The sequence below is a fragment of the Nerophis lumbriciformis genome, linkage group LG09, assembly GCF_033978685.3.
Source record: "Nerophis lumbriciformis linkage group LG09, RoL_Nlum_v2.1, whole genome shotgun sequence".
NCBI lineage: Eukaryota > Metazoa > Chordata > Actinopteri > Syngnathiformes > Syngnathidae > Nerophis > Nerophis lumbriciformis.
Window position 1 is genome coordinate 39737501 of NC_084556.2, and position 22960 is coordinate 39760460.

Consider the following 22960-nt stretch of genomic DNA (forward strand, 5'->3'; position numbering starts at 1 on the left):
GATTATAAATATATAGATCAGGGGTGTCAAACGTACGGCCCGCCAACAGGTTTCATCAGGTATTGGCAAGTATAAAAATGAGCTGGCATTTTTGAATGAAAGAAACTGCTCTTCTAAATGTGTCCACCAGATGTCGCAATACCAATTTTTGTGTATCCCCTGCAGCAGGAGTGCGCATGACTTCAGAGGGGGCGGAGCTATATATGCCCTGTTAAAATAAAAGACTGGGCACACATAATCTGGGCGCACATAAATATGCTGAAATAACATGTAGGCCCTACTAAATTCATGTGTGATTGGTGAAATGAGTCCAAATTCACAAATGTTGTTGTAGATGATCCTAATAAACCACATAATGTTAGTACCATATTTTTCGGACTATAAGTCGCAGTTTTTTTTATAGTTTGGCCGGGCTCCAGTGCGACTTATATATGTTTTTTTCCTTTTTTATTATGCATTTTGGGCAGGTGCAACTTATACTCCGGTGCGACTTATACTCCGAAAAATACGGTACATCAGTTGAGGAAAATGAGTAAATTACATTAATAACGAGCTGTAATACATACGTGCAATACATTTTCATAACATGGTCACTACTGCCTAGTTTCTCTTGTTATATTCTTATTTTTACTGTTATATTTTTATTCTTATTGTTGCTTTTTATCTTTATTCTTATTGTTATATTATCTATTTTATTTCCATTTATACCCCCATTATTTACTTTTTAAATTTGTTCTCAATTCTGTACATTGCTGCTGGAATTTTTATTTTCCTGAAGGAATCAATAAAGTACTAACTATCTATCTAATTTGATATTACTATTTAATACATCTTCTGATTGATTAAAATGTTACACCAAATGAGAGCATTTTAAAACTCTGACTGATGAACATTATCACATCATTTATTCAGAAAGTATAAATCACGACAAATGACGATAGACTACTATGAACAGCAACATGTAAGTGTAAAAAAAAACAAAAAACATTATGATTTGTATGTTTTCAGATTGTGCTTGTTTTATTTTGAAATAAAGAAAACAATCTGAAGTTGTCTTTATTTTTAAGTTATCATGACATGATTTTACCAGTCTGGCCCACTTGGGAGTAGATTTTTCTCCATGTGGCCCCTGGACTAAAATGAGTGTGACACCACTGATATAGATTGTAATAATATATTACTATATCAATGCCAGTTGCTTTTTCTTTTTTTGAATGTGGTTTTTTTGTGGACATTTTTTTTTTTTTTGTAGATGGACTTTTTTTTAAGCACTAATGTGGAGGAATGTGCATTTTTGAATATTCTTGTTCGTTTGTTCCTGCTTGAAGAGTTCTATTTTTCTGACAGTCGGTAAATGCGTTGCGACAGTTGAGCGTGGGGAAAACAGAGAGGGAGAGACTATGCGTGAGAGAAAAGTGCTTTGCTGTGGTTGTTGTTTTAATAAAGGGATTTTTGATCCACCGTCTCTTCGTCATCCTTTTAACATTTAGACAAAAACTATGTTTCATGTACACACAAAAACAGCAGAATTTAGGAGATTTGTAACTTCAGTCAGGATGTTGGTGGATGAGGGCAATTTTCAGGAGTCTTACGCAGAATTTGGAAGAGCAAACGGTTCCTAAAATTGCAGTTTTAGTTTTAAAATAGTTGCTCAGTGGCTTTGTGGTTAGAGTGTCCACACCGAGACTGGAAGGTCGTGAGTTCAAACCCCAGCAGAGTCATATCAAAGACTATAACAATGGGACCCATTACCTCCCTGCTTGGCACTCAGCATCAAGGGTTGGAATTGGGGGTTAAATCTCCAAAATGATTCCCGAGCGTGGCCACCGCTGCTGCTCACTGCTCTCCTCACCTCCCAGGGAGTGAACATGGGGATGGGTCAAATGCAGATGGTAATTTCACCACACCCAGTGTTTGTGTGTGACTATCATTGGGACTTTAACTTTAAAAGACTGTATGTTTATTAACAGCTCGGAATTTGAATGAATATTTAAATCAGGCTAAACATTCTAAATATTAGGGCTGTCTTCGATGAAGGATTGTCATAGTTACATCTGATACAAGAGATTTTGGTAAAAAAAAATAAAATTGTGAGTTAATGAACATCTCCACAAATAATCAGATGATTCAGATATCATTTTCAACTTTTTCCACTTCAAAAGGGCTAAAACAGTCAAATTAACAAGTAATATGGTAGAGTTTCGTGAGGTGGTCGGATCGACCTTGCCTTTACCTCTCGGTACTCGTCGCAATGTCCGACAATTCGACTGAGAGGTTGTTGGTCAAATCAGAGTCCTGCAAATGGAATCGTTGACTATTCTACGACACCCCTGCTACACATTGTTAGATTATTTCGACTCTTGTTTTCCTTTAGGTATTATTTTTTATCAGACTCTTGGTTTGCATTTCCCATTTCCTGCTTTGCAGAATTAATAATTAGCACTTGAGATGCAGTGTTTGTAGAATTAATAATTAGCACTTGAGATGCAGTGTTTGCTAATTGTGATTTCTGCTATGCTGCGTGCGTTTTTGGACCTTGTTGTCATTGGTAATGTTTGCTGGATGCTTCCCGATGCATCCCAAGTTTTGTTCTTGCTTGGCACATTTCTTTGTCGATTTTGTGCTTCTAAGGAGTGTGCCTTCTTGTTTTTAGTTGATACTTTAATTTTTGTGTCGTGCTGAGCTTTGTTGCAATAAAGACTCCTTCTGAACCTCCTGCAAATATTTAATTGCATTCTGTGGCAATGTACAGCTCGCCGTGACATTGGCATGTTACTTACAACTTTGCTAAGACCTTGTAAATCATATTTTATTTGACAGTCCCATCAATGTTCTTGAATATGTTATGACATCAGCCATGCTGTCATCAGTGTTGTAACAGACAGAGTTGTCTGGTCATGATGCATGACATCAACAAATGGAACCGGATCCAATAATCTAATTTGTTTCAGTCGTTAACAATCTTTCTTGGAAAGCCCAAATAAATATCTGTAAAACTCAGTTGTGTTTCTGAATTGGACTGTCGTGATACCGAGGTAGAAGTCTCGAGCTAGTCATAGAGAAGTTTCTTAAGCGCTAAAATTATGACTAAAGTGGTGAAGCTGTATTTTCATTTGCCCTTTAATTTTATTGACATTTTAGTTAATAAACATTCTCTTTTATTATGGTTTATTTTAGCACAAAACAATTGTATGTAAATACATGTTTTGACAGTTATTTACAGTATAAGTCCATTTTTATGCAGTATACTTGGTTAGTACCTATTGTCACATCAGCCTGACCTAAACCCCAAAGTCAATGTGTTAAATAAATAATAATCCTTGCGATCAACACATAGTTTCATATCATTTGACAAGATTGTAAACTAAGTAGGTTAGATATACCAAATTTTTCTGACTATAAGCTGCTACTTTTTTCCCCAAGCTTGGAACCCAGCGGTTTATACAAAATGTGCGGCTAATCTATGGGTTTTTCTTCGCCAACGGCAGAATTATGGAATATATTAAGCAAATAATTCAAACAATGTACTAAAATGATCCACTTTAAGAAACAACGGTTTAAAAAGTACAAGGAAAAATAATTCTGATTAACATCTTGAACCTTATGAAAAAAGGAGTACATCTTATCCATCTCATAAAGGACGAAGAAAGACATCAATGACTTTTGGTTTTTGTTTGATCAGCTGTTTTACTGCCGTGTTGCAGGCATCATTTGGAAACAATTCAGGTATGTACACAAACATTTAAAAAATCTTGTTATGTAAATATCCTATTTCACAAACTACTGGTATATACTGTGTCTGCGGCTTATAGTCCGTTGTGGTTTATATATACATATACCGGTATATAAGTTCAAAAGCCAGCATCTGTGATGGTATGGGGGTGCATTAGTGCCCAAGGCATGGGTAACTTACACATCTGTAAAGGCACCATTAATGCTGAAAGGTACATACAGGTTTTGGAACAACATATGTTGCCATCTAAGCGCCGTTTTTTTCATGGACGCCCCTGCTTATTTCAGCAAGACAATGCCAAGCCACATTCAGCACGTGTAACAACAGCGTGGCTTTGTGAAAAAAGAGTGCGGGTACTTTCCTGGCCCGCCTGCAGTCCAGACCTGTCTCCCATCGAAAATGTGTGGCGCATTATGAAGCGTAAAATACGACAGCGGAGACCCCGGACTGTTGAACGACTGAAGCTCTACATAAAACAAGAATGGGAAAGATTTCCACTTTCAAAGCTTCAACAATTAGTTTCCTCAGTTCCCAATCATTTATTGAGTGTTATGAAAAGAAAAGGTGATGTAACACAGTGGTGAACATGCCCTTTCCCAACTACTTTGGCATGTGTTGCAGCCATGAAATTCTAAGTTAATTATTATTTTCAAAAATAAAATAAAGTTTATGAGTTTGAACATCAAATATATTGTCTTTGTAGTGCATTCACTTGAATATGGGTTGAAAAGGATTTGCAAATCATTGTATTCTGCTTATATTTACATCTAACACAATTTCCCAACCTATATGGAAACGGGGTTTGTATATATATATATATATATATATATATATATATATAATTTTTTTTTTCTCCTAAAATTTGGTGGGTGCGGCTTACATTCCAGTGCAGCTCACAGTCCGGAAAATACAATAATTATTGAATACGATTAGAATCAAGAGTAAGATTACTCAGTGTTGATATCTGAGTGGGCTCCAGGCCGCTGTACAGAGGAAAGCTTGGGCCCAGAGATCAAAAAGGTTATCAACCCCTGATTTAGAGTACTGCGAGAGCATTATAATATTCCATGGCCATGCTTATAAAGCGAAACGTACCTATGGTCGTGATTGGTTTGCCGTATGGCACGATACCCCAGGAGTCGCCAAAGAAGAGGCCACAGCCGTGGAAAAGGCACGGGGCAAAGCCCAATAGCTTCTGTAACTTCTTCTGGAGACCTCTCCAGTAGGTCCCCTCCTCCAGGATCACCTGCTTGTAGGCATCATTCTCCCCAAAGGAATACACCGGAACCAAGTCAGACCTGAGGCCAAAAAGAGAATTGTATGCAGTATTATATATTTTACAAATACAATATTTTTAGAACGCAGGAGCATTCTGCGTCCAGATGATGATGTTGTTATGGCTTTCAGCAAACAAAACGTGATGAACGTGATGCTTGGTTGTAATCCCCAATGAAAACTGTTCTCGTTGTGAAAGCACAAAAAGCTTTGTGTGTTTTCCAGCAGATTAAGTCAAAGTGTTTAACTTACATACTTTTACATACTTGAGCCTTTTCTATTTATGCAATGCTTAACAAGATTTATGTAAGATGTTACTTTGAGCACATCCAAATTTATACCTAACCTAGTGGTTCTAAAACTTGTTTTCAAATACCACCTCAGAAAACACTAAAACACGCTATCCAAGTACCCTATTTGACTGAAAACAGAACGAGAATAGAATAGCAAATACACTGGAAGCAGTTCCAGTGTTAATGTCGTTGACTAATATTTTTTGTCTTAGTTATCGTCAACAACCTATTTTCCCCTGACGAAAATTAGACGATAAATATTTAAAACAAATGCACGTTGACTAAAAGGATGACCCACAATTCACTGACATTATAGTCAACTAATAAAAACCAGACGAAAATGTTGACAGAAACAAAATCACATCATATTTAACTCTGTCTTGTAGATGGATGAAACAAGTTCGGAATATATCCAATCACAGCTCTTTAACAGCATACACAGTTAGTTACGAAGGAGAACTAACCAGAGATTTTTCTTTATGAGATAATATCGATCATAATATTTTATTAGAGCATATCAAAACATGCATTGGTATGTCAGACTTAGCCTTGTCTTGGTTTAACTCCTATCTTACTGAGAGGATGCAGTGCGTCTCCCATAACAATGTGACCTCGGACTATGTTAAGGTAACATGTGGAGTTCCCACATCTACGGTCCCCTACAAGGTTTCTCATTGTTATCCCATTGGGTTGAGTTTTTTCTTGCCCTGATGTGGGATCTGAGCTGAGGATGTTGTTGTGGCTTGTGCAGCCCTTTGAGACACTCGTGATTTAGGGCTATATAAGTAAACATTGATTGATTGACATTGAAGGAAGTTTGATTTCTCAACGCCAAAACAAAAATGGATGGATTTATAACAGGTTCCACATCGTAATAAGTGTACACCTGGGAGAAAGTGGAGTGGACACACTTCATTTTTGATGCTGGGATATCTTCAGCAGGCGAGTCATCGTGACATCTACACAACTGTAAGTTAAGGCCAATACTACCGTATACTTCTTTACAAAACATTTTTGTAATTTTCTCTGCCTCAATGAATTGTTTGTTTGATTGTAAATCTAAAGGCATGACAACTTTTAGGTGGTCCAAAGTGCTTACGTCACATCATGGCCGGTTTGAGGCAGACATATATGGGGGGCAATCACATATGTGAAAGGGGCATTGAGTGTACACCATACCTCATCATGTTTTTGTCCTGTGGTGTAACATTGCTCTCTTCATTGAATGTGGTTGTTAGCTACAGTATGTGTCCAACTCCAACCTGGAGAAGTGGATTGCACGATTTATCAGGCCTCTACCTTCAGACCTGCACAACTTGGGTGTCCCACCTTAAGACTAAGCTCCTGCTGGTATAGCTCTTAAGGACACTGAGGTATGCAACCCTCTGACCACAATAAGGTGGAAATCCCTCAGGGGGAAAAATAAAAAAATAAAAGTAAAAAAAAAAACATATTTTATCAACCATCAATATATTTATCTTAAATTCATGGCCTAATTCTTTAATTTAATGTAACCATAAGTAGGACTTCACTCACAATAGCCAATATTTACAAAACTGAAAAGGTACAGACTAATAGTCATATGAATAATACAAAAACATTCTTCTCAGACTAGTTTAACATGTCAGCTGCATCGTGCCTCACATTTTCTGCATTCTCCACTTATAAACTATGTCATTTGTTTGTATAATTAATTTGTTTATGAACAGAAACAGCAAATACACATAGCTTTAACTTAGTTGTGTAGATGTCAGGATAACCCGCTTGCTGATGGCATTATATAGCCTCAATAATAAAATGAGTTTTCTTCACTTTCTACATATTACAATGTAGAACACGTTAAATCCACCCATTTTTGTTTTGATGGACATCTGATTGGCTCTCCTTCGTAGCTAACCCCCAACCCCTTTCACACATACGACATTAAAGAACTGTGATTGGATATATTCCAAACTTGTTCCACCTGGAGAAGTGGATTGCACAAGACAAAATTAAGTATGATTGGATTTCATTTCTGGCAACATTTTCATCTTGTTTATATTGGTCAACACAGGTTTACTGAGGCCTGAGGCTGTGGTGTGTGTGTCTGTGTGCGGGCGGACTCGCGGAGCCCGATACCACGGACGGAGGACCGGAGATGAGGGAAGATGATACTGTATTGTGTCCCTTTTACAGCTGATTTCTCCGCTATTGCCGATAGTTTTGTCAACTTGGAATAAATAAATTTTGTGAGAATATTAAAATGTACTTTCTCAACTTCCAAAATTTTGATCTGAGGGGGCTCTGTCCTATGTTGAGCCTGCCTTGCGTCACATGCGCGGCAAAAACAGGAAGTGGGTGCAGTGTTTCCTATTTATTTATCTACTTATTTATTTGAGGCGGACATTTATTAACAAATGCAAGGCTCCAGCCTCCCTGCCTCAAACCTCCCACAACTCAGAGAGGGACAAGCGGTAGAAAATGGATGGATGGATAAAATTTCCCCCACCACATTATGTGTATAGGTTGTTGTGGAGGGGGTCGTGGCCTGCGGGCCTGCAGCGAAGCGGGGTGTGCCAGGACCGGCCTGGAAGTCAGCAACAGGTGCGTATCTAATCACCTGTCGCTCTGTATAAGCAGCAACCGGGAGGAGAGACGTTGTTGGAGCTGGAGGGAAAGCGAGAGCAAGTCTGACAGAGAGACAAAAGGCAATTGCTGGAAAGCAACCCATGGACATTGAGACATTCATCCATCCATCCATTTTCTACCGCTTATTCCCTTTGGGGTCGCGGGGGGCACTGGAGCCTATCTCAGCTACAATCGGGCGGAAGGCGGGGTACACCCTGGACAAGTCGCCACCTCATCACAGGGCCAACACAGATAGACAGACAACATTCACACTCACAGTCACACACTAGGGCCAATTTAGTGTTGCCAATCAACCTATCCCCAGGTGCATGTCTTTGGAGGTGGGAGGAAGCCGGAGGACCCGGAGGGAACCCACGCAGTCACGGGGAGGACATGCAAACTCCACACAGAAAGATCCCGAGCCCGGGATTGAACCCAAGACTACTCAGGACCTTCGTATTGTGAGGCAGATGCACTAACCCCTGTTCCACCGTGCTGCTCTGACATTGAGACAATAAAACTATATTATAACCATCAAACGGGCTCGCATGGCAATGCTTGGTGGTCTGGAGGACTCACGGGAAGGCAACTTCCACAGTTGCATTCCGTCATGTGACGTTTGAATGGAAGAAAACAAAGTGGTGGACCAGCAAACCAATATGGCTAGTGTGGCGCAAACATAGTGCTGTTACGGCGTGGTCGAATTTTAATGCGCGGATCGTTTCCCCAAGATGCAGACGGAACTCCGGAGGCAGTGTGCAGGTAGGACTGATTTATCTACCATAAATCAGTCAGGAAATACAACTCAACAGAAAAGCATGCCGATAGCATGGGAAGCTATGGCGAAGCTTAGTCCAAGACCATGAATCACAAAGGTATTCAACGTAACTTGTTGCATGAGCAAACAAGACAGCCAGCCCGAGTGTGGCAAAAGGCAGGAATAAATAGCGCTCTGATTAGTGCCCAGGAGCAGGTGAGCGTCCCGAACACTAATCAGAGGCAGGTGAAAATAATCAGCACCCATGGCAACTAAGAAACACACACCCAGGGGTGCTGAAAACAGAACTAAGGGAGTCAAACTAAAATTAAATATGATCCGGGCAACGGATCAGGACAAGTGCAAACTATCCGAGTATGCAAGGGGCCTAGATCTTTTCATTAAAAGCAGATACTAGTTAAAAATCGAACTATTAAATGGAATCTATCCCGATACGTAAAAAAAAAATTCTGTAGGGCTTTCTGTCAAGTGATCCCAAGGATTAGTCGTCGGGTCACGTTCCCAGACATTTCACACTATATGGTGCGCCAGACATGATTGTAGACGAAACACATGAAAACTTGAAAAAGCATGGAGGTCTACAACTTCATTGTGTGGCTGGGTCAAGGAAATTGGTATCAAGAATGTCTCTGATAAATCATGCATGGTTTTTGCTTTGGTAGGGTTGCATTCCATGATTGAACTTTGCGTCTGCAGCCATGTTCGTTGCATGTGCCATGTACAAATATGCATGTTTTCCCCCGTCTTTTTACAGCGTGTCACAGTGACAAAGAACACTGCAAACATTGAAATTCAAAAGTTGATATGTCGTTGAGAAAAAAATGAGCCTAAAAAAAAGGCAACTTTCATGCAACTACTGGAAAACGCTGCAGTGAAATATGTCATTTTAGGCCGCAACAATCACATATTTCTGCCTTGTTGCAATTTATTCAAAAGAAACTGTTAATTTTTTTTTTAATAAATAAAGTATTATTATTACGAATAAATTATGTGATTGCAACATAACTGAAAAAAAAAAAAATAGACCCAGAAATTAGATAAAAAACAATTGATTCGTTTTTGGTGGGGATGTGTTTCACCTATGATACCTTAAATTTATGTTACCAGGCTCAACTTCTGTGTGTATGTATGCTAGCAGCCACACCTCCACCAACAGAGATAAAGAGAGTGGATAACTGACAAGAGGGTTCACTCTTTGTATTTTATTCCACTACAGAGGGCTCAAAAAGTTTTGGGCAGATTTTGATGGAGCTTTAAGGACATTTCAGATATAGGATAAGGAACGTGGTTACATTATGTAACTGATCTGGAGCACAATCTGGATTCAGGACTTTACTATTGGTAGTTAGGGCCTGGCTGAGGTCTGCGCTCAACGAGTGCTTTTCTAGTTGTATTTTCGTTTTTGTTTGATTTGAGAATTGTAGTTGGTATAAATGAACTACTTACAGTTAATGTTTGATAATTTTTTTTAAGCTTTTGACACAAAAGCTTAATAATTTTATGGTTTACATTTTTTCCCTACAATACCCAAATCGAACTGAACTGTGATCTTAAACCTGAGGTTACGTACCAAACTGTTACACCTCTAATAATATGGACCGATAAATACCAATAACCCCTGTATTGATTCTTTCAAGGGAACTAATTCCTCAAAAGCGTTCTCTTGTTTTTTTTATTTTGTCAGTCAGTTTTAAACTTTGTGACAAAAAGGTTTTATCATTCTTCATACTTTTTGTAAATCTTCCTAACTTCCAGTTAAGTTTCCCCACCCTGATATTATTATAATCCCAGTCTGGCAGTCCAAATCTCAGAAAGGCACTCGGTGTTTCCTTAACATGTGGGTTCATTGAGATTGTAACATTTACCAAGCTGTTACGTGCCGGTTTCTGCATAACTTCATGTGTTTTTATTTTTGTTTTTTCACAAGCTGCAATCGTCTTTAGAAAAGGGGAACCTGCTGATAATCCTCAATGATATTTGGACCCACTCAGGGTTGTTTGGGTTTTCCAGGGGGCCAACCGTGATGTCAAATGTTTATATCGTTACATCCTTAGTTCAGTTGCAACCAAATGTTTTACACTTACACTTGTTCTGATTTACATGGTATTAACACTTGTTTTAACGAGTATTTAATTATTTGCTACTCTACATAGATATTGCTGTGTTTAAAAATATTTTTATTTTACTATGTAAAAGCTAGCTAACACGGCTTAACTAGAGCTTGTAAACTACGATATCAGACTTGCAGTAAGCAGACTTCACCACAATTTACGACATTTCACATTTCTTTAGACAACTAATCTACTTTAAGACTTTACATTCGCCATGTTACGAGTGTGGTTTTTACTGCACTTTAAATTTGCTTGTCATAACAAGCTGGCTAGTAATGTTAGACTGGAAGCAAAGTTAAAGTTAAAGTACCACTGGTAGTCACACACACACTAGGTGAGGTGAAATTACCCTCTGCATTTGACCCATACCCTTGTTCCACCCCCTGGGAGGTGAGGGGGGCAGTGAGCAGCAGCAGTGGCCACGCTCTGGAATCATTTTGGGGATTTAACCCCCAATTCCAACCCTTGATGCTGAGTGCCAAGCTGGGTCCCATTTTTATAGTCTTTGGTATGACTCGGTCTGGGTTTGAACTCACGACCTTCCAATCTCAGGGCAGACACTAACCACAAGGCCACTGAGCAAGTCAGCTAGCCACTGAGTTTTACTACAATTTTCATCAAGAATTAGACTGCTACCGGTAATCTACTTTTTAAATATACAGTAGCCATGTTTTGAATTGTGTTTTTACTTTAAAATCGTAATCATAATGAGCTCTGTAGCTAGTTTGCAATAACTACATCGATGTCAGACTAGCAGCAAACGGATTTCACTAAAATTGACTACATTTCATGAAACCCGGGAAATGAGTGGCGTCTCGTTTCATAGGGCACATTTTCCACCGCTGTGCCTTGGCCTTCGGTTTCGAGGGCCAAAATTGGCATATAGCTAAAGTAATACTTCCCATAAAGTACTTGTTGCCTTAACTAACTCTTGTAAATTATTAAAAATGTACTTGTCCACACCAAATAACACACAATAACTCACAGACATTATTATCTCAATTGATAAGCGTGGACTGACTTTTGTTCCTAAGTGAAACTATCTTAAATTGGACCAAATTACTTGGTGTCATGTGACTTGTGAGGGTTACAAGACTTTGGGTGTGTAAGAGGACGAGGTTTTGATCCAAAATGATACATGTCAAATGATTACGATTTGAATGTTTGCTCACCCTTTCTGTAGGGCCATTTTCACGAAGCCTTTCCGGTTCTTCAAGATGACAGAGTTCATGCCCGGTGCACAGCGTAAGGACTCCGCCGCGCCTCCCACCACGATGACCACAGCGTTTCCTGTACCGTTGCGCGTCAGCAGGTAGTCGATGGAGTTCCTGTTCACTGGACAGATACCTGAGCAGATAGAAAACACGAAAAAAAAAGAATTTAACCCTAATATTGAGGATAAAAATGGTCCAATGATTTAAAGGCCTACTGAAACCCACTACTACCGACCACGCAGTCTGATAGTTTATATATCAATGATGAAATCTTAACATTGCAACACATGCCAATACGACCGGGTTAGCTTACTAAAGTGCAATTTTAAATTTCGCGTGAAATATCCTGCTGAAAACGTCTCGGTATGATGACGTCAGCGCGTGAAGTCAAGGATTGTAGAGGACATTTTGGGACAGCATGGTGGCCAGCTATTAAGTCGTCTGTTTTCATCGCAAAATTCCACAGTATTCTGGACATCTATGTTGGTGAATCTTTTGCAATTTGTTCAATGAACAATGGAGACAGCAAAGAAGAAAGCTGTAGTTGGGAAGCGGTGTATTGTGGCTGACTGCAGCAACACAAACACAGCCGGTGTTTCTTTGTTTACATTCCCAGAAGATGACAGTCAAACTTTACCATTGGCCTGTGGAGAACTGGGACAACAGAGACTCTTACCAGGAGGACTTTGAGTAGGATACGCAGACGCGGTACCGTGAGTACGCATGCAGCTGCCAAACATTTGATCGCTTGCCCGTACGTGCGTGCTTCTATGTGCATGTCACGTACGTATCTTTGGAGACTTTGGGGAAATATATGTGCTGTATGAACTTTAGGGAGGTGAACGGTACTTTGGGCTGTGGGATTGAGTGTGTTGTGCATGTGTTTGAGTTGTGTTGGCGGGTTATATGGACGGGAGGGGGGAGGTGTTTGTTATGCGGGATTAATTTGTGGCATATTAAATATAAGCCTGGTTGTGTTGTGGCTAATAGAGTATATATATGTCTTGTGTTTATTTACTGTTTTAGTCATTCCCAGCTGAATATCAGGTCCCACCCGCCTCTCACAGCATCTTCCCTATCTGAATCGCTCCCACTGCCCTCTAGTCCTTCACTCTCACTTTCCTCATCCACGAATATTTCATCCTCGCTCAAATTAATGGGGAAATCGTCGCTTTCTCGGTCCGAATCGCTCTCGCTGCTGGTGGCCATGATTGTAAACAATGTGCGGCTGTGAGGAGCTCCACAACCGGTGACGTCACGCTACTCGTCTGCTACTTCCGGTACAGGCAAAGCTTTTTTATCAGGGACCAAAAGTTGGGAACTTTATCGTCGATGTTCTCTACTTAATCCTTTCAGCAAAAGCATGGCAATATCGCGAAATGATCAAGTATGACACATAGAATGGACCTGCTATCCCCGTTTAAATTTAAAAAAAAAAAATCGCATTTCAGTAGGCCTTTAAGAATCTGGATTTAAAAAAAAAAAAACAGATCAAAAGCATTGGGGCGGTTGGTAGAGCGGCCGTGTCAGCAACTTGAGGGTTGCAGGTTCGATCCCCGCTTCCGCCATCCTAGTCACTGCCGTTGTGTCCTTGGGCAAGACACTTTCCCCACCTGCTCCAAGTGCCACCCATACTGGTTTAAATGTAACTTAGATATTGGGTTTCACTATGTAAAGCGCTTTGAGTCACTTGAGAAAAAGCGCTATATAAATGTAATTCACTTCACACTTCACATTCAGTGATCTCACTCATCTTCTCGTCAGCTGTAACTAACGGTTACTTTGATAGTCGATTAGTCTACGATTATCTTAACGATTAGTTGATTATTTGGATACTAAAACGTACACATAGTTAATGGCTCTAATTTTTCCATCAACTTTTAAATGCAGCTTAGGTTATTTTAGGCATCTGCTTACTAACAACAAAGATGACTAATTAATTCATAAATATTTATTTATACACTAACTGACAGGCAAAAAAGGCAAAATCAAATCAAAGACAGGTAAATTGCTAAAAAACAAAAAACAAAACAAAAAAACAATTAACCTTGTTTATGTATTAAAAACAGTTAAAATAGCAGCAATGAAAACAAACAGCAAAACACAAAATCTAACTTCCCCAAAAAGAAAAGCTTTTTGCGATGTTTAAAAAGCTGCACACTGGTATATTGACTATTGATTAACTCTTGGCAGTTTTAACACTAATAGACTCAATGTGTAGAATTATATATTTGATTAATTCTTACAATGTTGACTATTTACTAGATGTATGTTTGTTTAATCTTATGATACCTCTTGCATTGATGCCTGTCTGTCCAATTGTGTGTGTGTGTGTGTATGTGTGTTGAACTTAAAGACAGCAGCAATGTACAGAGACATACTGGATGAAAACCAACGCTTCCCATCCAATCTGATGGAGCTTGAGAGGTGCTGCAAAGAGGAATGGGCAAAACTGCCCAAAGATAGGTGTGTCAAGCTTGTGGCGTCATATTCAAAAAGACTTGACGCTGTAATTTCTGCCAAAGGTGCATCAATGAAGTATTGAGCAAAGGGTCTGATTACTTATTTATGTACATGTGATTTGAGTTTTTGTTTGCTTTTTTTTTACAAAAATGTCTACATTTCTGTTATTTTCCGTCAAAATAGGGTGCAGAGTACGTTAATGAGAAATAAAATGAACTTTTTTGATTTAAGCAAATGGGTGCAAATGGGGCGGCACGGTGGTACAGGGGTTTGAGCATGTGCCTCACAATACGAAGGTCCTGAGTTGTCCTGAGTTCAATCCCGGGCTCGGGATCTTTCTGTGTGGAGTTTGCATGTTCTCCCCGTGACTGCGTGGGTTCCCTCTGGGTACTCCGGTTTCCTCCCACCTCCAAAGACATGCACCTGGGGATAGGTTGATTGGCAACACTAAATTGGCCCTAGTGTGTGAATGTGAGTGTGAATGTTGTCTATCTGTGTTGGCCCTGCGATGAAGTGGCGACTTGTCCAGGGTGTACACCGCCTTCTGCCCATTTGCAGCTGAGGTAGGCTCGAGCACCCCCCCGCGACCCGAAAGGGACAAGCGGTAGAAAATGGATGGATGGAAGGGTGCAAAGAAATAAAGAGTGGGTATGAATACTTTCCGTACCCACTGTAAATTCACTGGACACACTTGTACCAAAATATTATTTTCAGTGAAAAAAAGCCCCACAAAAAGCCTGTTTGGCAATCAAATTTGACTCTGTGACCCACCCAGAAAGGGTGACCCGCAGTAACCTCAAAGTGAATGTACAGTATATTGACTGTATCTCCATTTGGAGAACAAATCAGCAAGCAAGTAAACAGAAGCCATTTTAGTGGTACAAAAGGACAAAGGTCGGTTGTCTCACAGAAACAATTATCAGCATTATCACTATTGAACCTCGTACAGGAACACAGCTCCTCTGATGCACTCACCTCCAGACATCAAGTAGTCTCGTAGGACAGGCATCCGGAAGTTTCCTGCTAAAGTTGCCAGGGACGGCTTGATGCCCGGAAACTTCTTGGAGAAGCCCGTGGCCTCGGTGCCAAAGTTGCAGAAAGCCCCGAAACAGAAAATGCCATGTGGATGGTAGCCAAATATGTAGTTCCGGTTGGGCAGCAGGTTGTGGGTTTTAATTAGCTAGGGAACAAATAGGAAAAGAATGCAGCAGTGAGACACGTTTCCAGAGAGGAGCGCATTATGTGGCTATTCAAAATCTATTGATGGCTGTAAAACACTTAAAAAAAACAGTTTAACATATCGATTAGATAGTCAATGTAACAAACTGGATAGAATAACAATATAAAAGATTCTAAGACAAAACATGTTTTGTGTGCATGGATGATGTTGATATCAAAGTACCGTATTTTTCGGAGTATAAGTCGCACCGGAGTATAAGTCGTACCTGCCGAAAATGCATAATAAAGAAGGAAAAAAACATATAAATCGCACTGGAGCCCGGCCAAACTATGAAAAAAACTGCAACTTATAGTCCGAAAAATACGGTATATACAGTAATTAGATGATTACTGTAGATCTGAAAACATACGCAGCTTTGCTTATGGATATGAGTTTTATCAGTAGACAAATTGATACTTGCCCTTCTGGATAAGCAAGTGTTAGCTTTCAAACGCTGCTACAGTAATTTTGTTTTATGAAATTACTCATGATATACGCTGATCTCGTACTGTTTGCTTGTTTCTACATTTGCCCGTTTCAGTGCTTTACAGGTCTTTGTTTTAGGATACCGTGCATTATGTTTCCTGGTTACGAATGTGTTTCCTTAAATTATTTTAAAACTTAATTTTGGTATGAGATACAACTACAAATTTCACTTTCAAAATACACCACAACGGGACTTCTAATACTCTTAATGGGTGTCGCAATACAACGTTTTCCACTTCCGATGCCAAAGCAAACTATAACCCGCTACCAAAGAATGTACAACAATTCTTCTCAACAAAAGAGGAGAAATATAATCTTAGAAGAAAAGCTCATTTAAAACATTGGTATGCTCGTACAACACTTAAAACCTTTAGTATATCAGTATGTGGAATTAAATTATGGAATGGATTAACCAAAGAAATCAAACAAAGCACCAATATGATTCAGTTTAAGTGACTGTTCAAACTACAAGTGTTCACAAAGTACACAGAACAATAATTTAACCCTTTTTTTTTTTAAATTGAGACAAAGATTATCTATGTATTTGTTTACTTACTATGGTATATTATTTGTTTATTACTTATTTGTTCACTGTTCTGTTACAGAGAACAAGGAAATAGGATAAATTGCTATGGTATGAAAAGGGGTAGGATTAAATAAGCTCTGCTTCTTCCTACTCATTTTCGGACATGCTGTAATGAAACAACTGGAAATATGTGATGAATTACATTGTTACATGTTCCAAATAAACTGAAACTGAACTGAACTGAACCGATATTGGAGTCTTGAGTATTGGCCAATAGCTATATTTATCCGATACAATATCTGCAGGAATCATATATACTTATATTATTTTGTAGTGTGCAATGTTAGAAAAGGTTTGATCAAGTGAAATGAGTGAAACAGAGAACAATGATAGGTATGAAAAACACTAACCTATTTATTATTAACCATCTGAAATGGACTTATCCTATCTTGGAGGTGGAGGGAAGTGGTAATTGTTTTTGGTGACACTCAGACCACGATATTTCATTAAAGTTAAGCTCAGGATGCAGTAAGTTGAATAATGCACACACATTTGTTACTGGATACTCTCTAATACGTCTTGGAGAGTTTGTATTTTGAGAGTTTGTGTTTGTACTGACAAATGTGCTGTTTTAGACAGCAATATTGTTCAATGAAGGAAACTTATGTACTGTATGTCTAGATTGTGTGCTATTGTGTGCTTAGCTGTTGTGTAGCTGCAAACTCCTAGTAGCCTATAACCAACCATGTTTACTTTTTTATAAATGACTGGACTAAAATACAAGAAAATACTAACCATGTGAGCTTATTGGAGGACATTTAGACATTTAGACTTTGCTGGTATGTAAACCTGTTGTCTAGCTTTGCCAAGCTTGTATCACAGATAATAAATCAGAGAGTTTACATGCAAGCCCACATTATCATTTGGCTGGTATCGGACAGATATCTGTTAATTATCAATGTTGGATTGGATCGGGACGTAATAAATGGTGAAAAATGTTTGCGTGTGACAGTCTGAGTGTAAGAATCACATTTGTGTCAACACATTGTTTGCAATTTACCAAATTCAAAAGGGTTATGAATCAGATTTAATAAAAATGATTTGTTTGACAGCACTGTTATAAATTCAAGCGTCACATAGCAGTTACCATAGCAACACACTGTGTGAAACTTGGACATCCTTATCAAATGAGCAAGTCTCAAAGTACTGTCATAAAATAATGAGCTAATATTATTTATCTGAAAGCTCCTTTTAAACATAAAAGGTGTTTTTATTTGACATCATGTAAAAAAAAATGTTCCCTAACCCATCTGAGTGTGTGTACAAAGCTCCATCAGGAGCTCAAACAACAGTTGCATAACCGCATTAGCAAATGAGCTCATATTCAAGATTCCTCCTAACCCACAAGACGCCATGGCGACCTGCAGTTAATTGTGCTCCAATGTGTTCCCTACCATTTTCTGCCTGACTTGAACTCATTAAGGTGGCTAAGTGGTGGTCATGTGACACAGTGTAACGCATGTTTGACGTGAGTTTAGAGTAGAGCATCACGATACAAGTCTTTTATATTGGTCGATACCGATAATTATTAACATTTATGACCTACCGAAAATAAGGACCAGGAGAAAAATTCATTAAATGTCAACATTTGTATTTAAAATAATTTTTTCTGATTTTAATCCCCTCAGCTATCAAGGCAAAGGAAAGGAAATGTATATTGTTATTATTCATTATCAATAGCGCTATTTCTATTGGTATTTGTATTGCTCCATTTGTAGTGTAATAATGCTCATTGTCATTTCTGTATTATTATTTATTTCACTAACTGCTTCTTTGCTATCATATTTGTACATATCCTATTTGCTGATGTTGCTCTATTGTTGTTGTTGTTATCGTTGTTTTGTCTCTCTGTCTCATCCCCCTCTTGTCCCCACAATTTCCCCCTCTGTCTTCCTTTTTTTCCCTCTTTCTATCTTTTCCTGCTCCGGCCCGGCTACACCAAATGATAATATAAATACATTTAATAAAGTCAAATACAAATAAGACAACAAGAGAAGTATCCCACACATCTCTTTTGTAAAGTAAATTTAGACAGCCGATGTGGGCATCTACATCAACAATATAATTTGCCCGAGTACCTGGACAGGACAAAAAATAAATAAAAATACAATAAAAAAAGGAAATTTCACCACAACCATGGACAACAATCAACGTAAACATAATTCTAAAATCACATAGAACGCCTAACAATAACCTCTTAAAATTGAGACTTAAAAAAATCAAGAATACGTAATAAATGCTCAATAAAGTATAACAAATTAGTGCAACATATGAAAATGTAAACAGAGAAGCATGAAAATAATTATTTTCTGCAGGTTAAGTGCCAGGAATTTACAGCTGTCCTGAAGGTTGAGCGCGGCTAAGGTGGTACGGTATTAGCGGTGGTACGGTATTAGCGGTGCGTAATTTACAGACCACATTGTCCGACTAGTCTTTTTTTTTAAAGGCCTACTGAAATGCGATTTTCTTATTTAAACGGGGATAGCAGGTCCATTCTATGTGTCATACTTGATCATTTCGCGATATTGCCATATTTTTGCTGAAAGGATTTACGGTAGTAGAGAACATCGACGATAAAGTTCGCAACTTTTGGTCGCTGATAAAAAAGCCTTGCCTGTACCGGAAGTAGAAGACGAGTAGCGTGACGTCACAGGTTGTGGAGCTCCTCACATCTGCACATTGTTTACAATCATGGCCACCCGCCAATACAACTCAAACACCTGCACAACACACTCAATCCCACAGCCCAAAGTACCGTTCACCTCCCCAAAGTTCATACAGCACATATATTTCCCCAAAGTTACGTACGTGACATGCACATAGCGGCACGCACGTACGGGCAAGCGATCAAATGTTTGGAAGCCGCAGCTGCATGCGCACTCCCGGTACCGCGTCTGCGTATCCAACTCAAAGTCCTCCTGGTAAGAGTCTCTGTTGTCCCAGTTCTCCACAGGCCAATGGTAAAACTTGACTGTCATCTTTCGGGAATGTAAACAATGAAACACCGGCTGTGTTATCCGGCACAACAGTCAGGGGGTGCATTCTACGGTGGGGGTGCGTTATCCGGCACAACACCTGCCGCAATACACCGCTTCCCACCTACAGCTTTCTTCTTTGCTGTCTCCATTGTTCATTGAACAAATTGCAAAAGAGTCACCAACACAGATGTCCAGAATACTGTGGAATTTTGCGATGAAAACAGACGACTTAATAGCTGGCCACCATGCTGTCCCAAAATGTCCTCTACAATCCGTGGCGTCACGCGCAGGCGTCATCATACCGAGACGTTTTCAGCAGGATATTTCGCGCGAAATTTAAAATTGCACTTTAGTAAACTAACCCGGCCGTATTGGCATGTGTTGCAATGTTAAGATTTCATCATTGATATATAAACTATCAGACTGCGTGGTCGGTAGTAGTGGGTTTCAGTAGGCCTTTAAATCCCAAAAAGTTGCCATCCTATCGAGGTGACTTTTCGTGTTTCCATCCATCCATCCATCTTCTTCCGCTTATCCGAGGTCGGGTCGCGGGGGCAGCAGCCTAAGCAGGGAAGCCCAGACTTCCCTCTCCCCAGCCACTTCGTCCAGCTCTTCCCGTGGGACCCCGAGGCGTTCCCAGGCCAGCCGGGAGACATAGTCTTCCCAACGTGTCCTGGGTCTTCCCCGCGGCCTCCTACCGGTCGGACGTGCCCTAAACACCTCCCTAGGGAGGCGTTCGGGTGGCATCCTGACCAGATGCCCGAACCACCTCATCTGGCTCCTCTCGATGTGGAGGAGCAGCGGCTTTACTTTGAGCTCCTCCCGGATGGCAGAGCTTCTCACCCTATCTCTAAGGGAGAGCCCCGCCACCCGGCGGAGGAAACTCATTTCGGCCGCTTGTACCCGTGATCTTGTCCTTTCGGTCATAACCCAAAGCTCATGACCATAGGTGAGGATGGGAACATAGATCGACCGGTAAATTGAGAGCTTTGCCTTCCGGCTCAGCTCCTTCTTCACCACAACGGATCGATACAGCGTCCGCATTACTGAAGACGCCGCACCGATCCGCCTGTCGATCTCACGATCCACTCTTCCCTCACTCGTGAACAAGACTCCGAGGTACTTGAACTCCTCCACTTGGGGCAAGATCTCCTCCCCAACCCGGAGATGGCACTCCACCCTTTTCCGGGCGAGAACCATGGACTCGGACTTGGAGGTGCTGATTCTCATCCCAGTCGCTTCACACTCAGCTGCGAACCGATCCAGTGAGAGCTGAAGATCCTGGCCAGATGAAGCCATCAGGACCACATCATCTGCAAAAAGCAGAGACCTAATCCTGCAGCCACCAAACCAGATCCCCTCAACGCCTTGACTGCGCCTAGAAATTCTGTCCATAAAAGTTATGAACAGAAGGGGTGACAAAGGGCAGCCTTGGCGGAGTCCAACCCTCACTGGAAACGTGTCCGACTTACTACCGGCCATGCGGACCAAGCTCTGGCACTGGATCATACAGGGAGCGGACTGCCACAATCAGACAGTCTGATACCCCGTACTCTCTGAGCACTCCCCACAGGACTTCCCGAGGGACACGGTCGAATGCCTTCTCCAAGTCCACAAAACACATGTAGACTGGTTGGGCAAACTCCCATGCACCCTCAAGGACCCTGCCGAGAGTATAGAGCTGGTCCACAGTTCCACGACCAGGACGAAAACCACACCGTTCCTCCTGAATCCGAGGTTCGACTATCCGGCGTAGCCTCCTCTCCAGTACACCTGAATAGACCTTACCGGGAAGGCTGAGGAGTGTGATCCCACGATAGTTAGAACACACCCTCCGGTTCCCCTTCTTAAAGAGAGGAACCACCACCCCGGTCTGCCAATCCAGTGGTACCGCCCCCGATGTCCACGCGATGCTGCAGAGTCTTGTCAACCAAGACAGCCCCACAGCATCCAGAGCCTTAAGGAACTCCGGGCGGATCTCATCTACCCCCGGGGCCTTGCCACTGAGGAGCTTTTTAACTACCTCAGCAACCTCAGCCCCAGAAATAGGAGAGCCCACCACAGACTCCCCAGGCACTGCTTCCTCATAGGAAGACGTGTTGGTGGGATTGAGGAGGTCTTCGAAGTATTCCCTCCACCGATCCACAACATCCGCAGTCGAGGTCAGCAGAACACCATCCTCGCCATACACGGTGTTGATAGTGCACTGCTTCCCCTTCCTGAGGCGGCGGATGGTGGTCCAGAATTGCTTCGAAGCCGTCCGGAAGTCGTTTTCCATGGCCTCACCGAACTCCTCCCATGTCCGAGTTTTTGCCTCTGCGACCGCTGAAGCCGCACACCGCTTGGCCTGTCGGTACTTGTCCGCTGCCTCAGGAGTCCTATGAGCCAAAAGAACCCGATAGGACTCCTTCTTCAGCTTGACGGCATCCCTCACCGCCGGTGTCCACCAACGGGTTCCAGGATTACCGCCACGACAAGCACCAACTACCTTGCGGCCACAGCTCCAATCAGCCGCCTCGACAATAGAGGCGCGGAACATGGTTCATTCGGACTCAATGTCCAGCACCTCCCTCGTGACATGTTCAAAGTTCTTCCGGAGGTGGGAATTGAAACTCTCTCTGACAGGAGACTCTGCCAGACGTTCCCAGCAAACCCTCACAATGCGTTTGGGCCTGCCAGGTCTGTCTGGCATCCTCCCCCACCATCGCAGCCAAGGTGGTGATCGGTAGAAAGCTCCGCCCCTCTCTTCACCCGAGTGTCCAAAACATGAGGCCGCAAATCCGATGACACAACTACAAAGTCGATCATGGAACTGCGGCCTAGGGTGTCCTGGTGCCAAGTGCACATATGGACACCCTTATGTTTGAACATGGTGTTCGTTATGGACAATCTGTGACGGGCACAAAAGTCCAATAACAAAACACCACTCGGGTTCAGATCCGGGCAGCCATTCTTCCCAATCACGCCTCTCCAGGTTTCACTGTCGCTGCCAACATGAGCATTGAAGTCCCCCTGTGTTTTATCGACATAATTTTTTCGCTCTCTGCAGCACTCGACTTTAGTTTCTCTTCTCACTCCATGCAAAGAATCAACAACGAGACAATAAGATGGCACAACCAAACGTTGTAGTTGATACCGTTCTCTGATTGGCTCCCACTGATCAGTGATCACTTCCTGCGTTGCTGGGTTACCAGAGAGCGACAGCCTTTGTTCATGT

At 41.1% G+C, this 22960-nt stretch overlaps 1 protein-coding gene across 2 annotated transcripts in view; it reads right to left on the reverse strand.

The window, feature by feature from the left end:
• The window catches only part of dgat2 (diacylglycerol O-acyltransferase 2), a 60429-nt gene that overhangs the window by 3057 nt on the left and 34412 nt on the right, over positions 1-22960 (reverse strand). For both annotated transcript variants that reach the window (XM_061963170.2, XM_061963169.2), the window contains 3 exons: positions 15450-15654; positions 11970-12144; positions 4829-5031 (listed from right to left, as the gene is read on the reverse strand). In XM_061963170.2, the coding sequence (XP_061819154.1) occupies positions 4829-5031; positions 11970-12144; positions 15450-15654 (583 nt within the window). The remainder of the gene's footprint in view (positions 1-4828; positions 5032-11969; positions 12145-15449; positions 15655-22960) is intronic.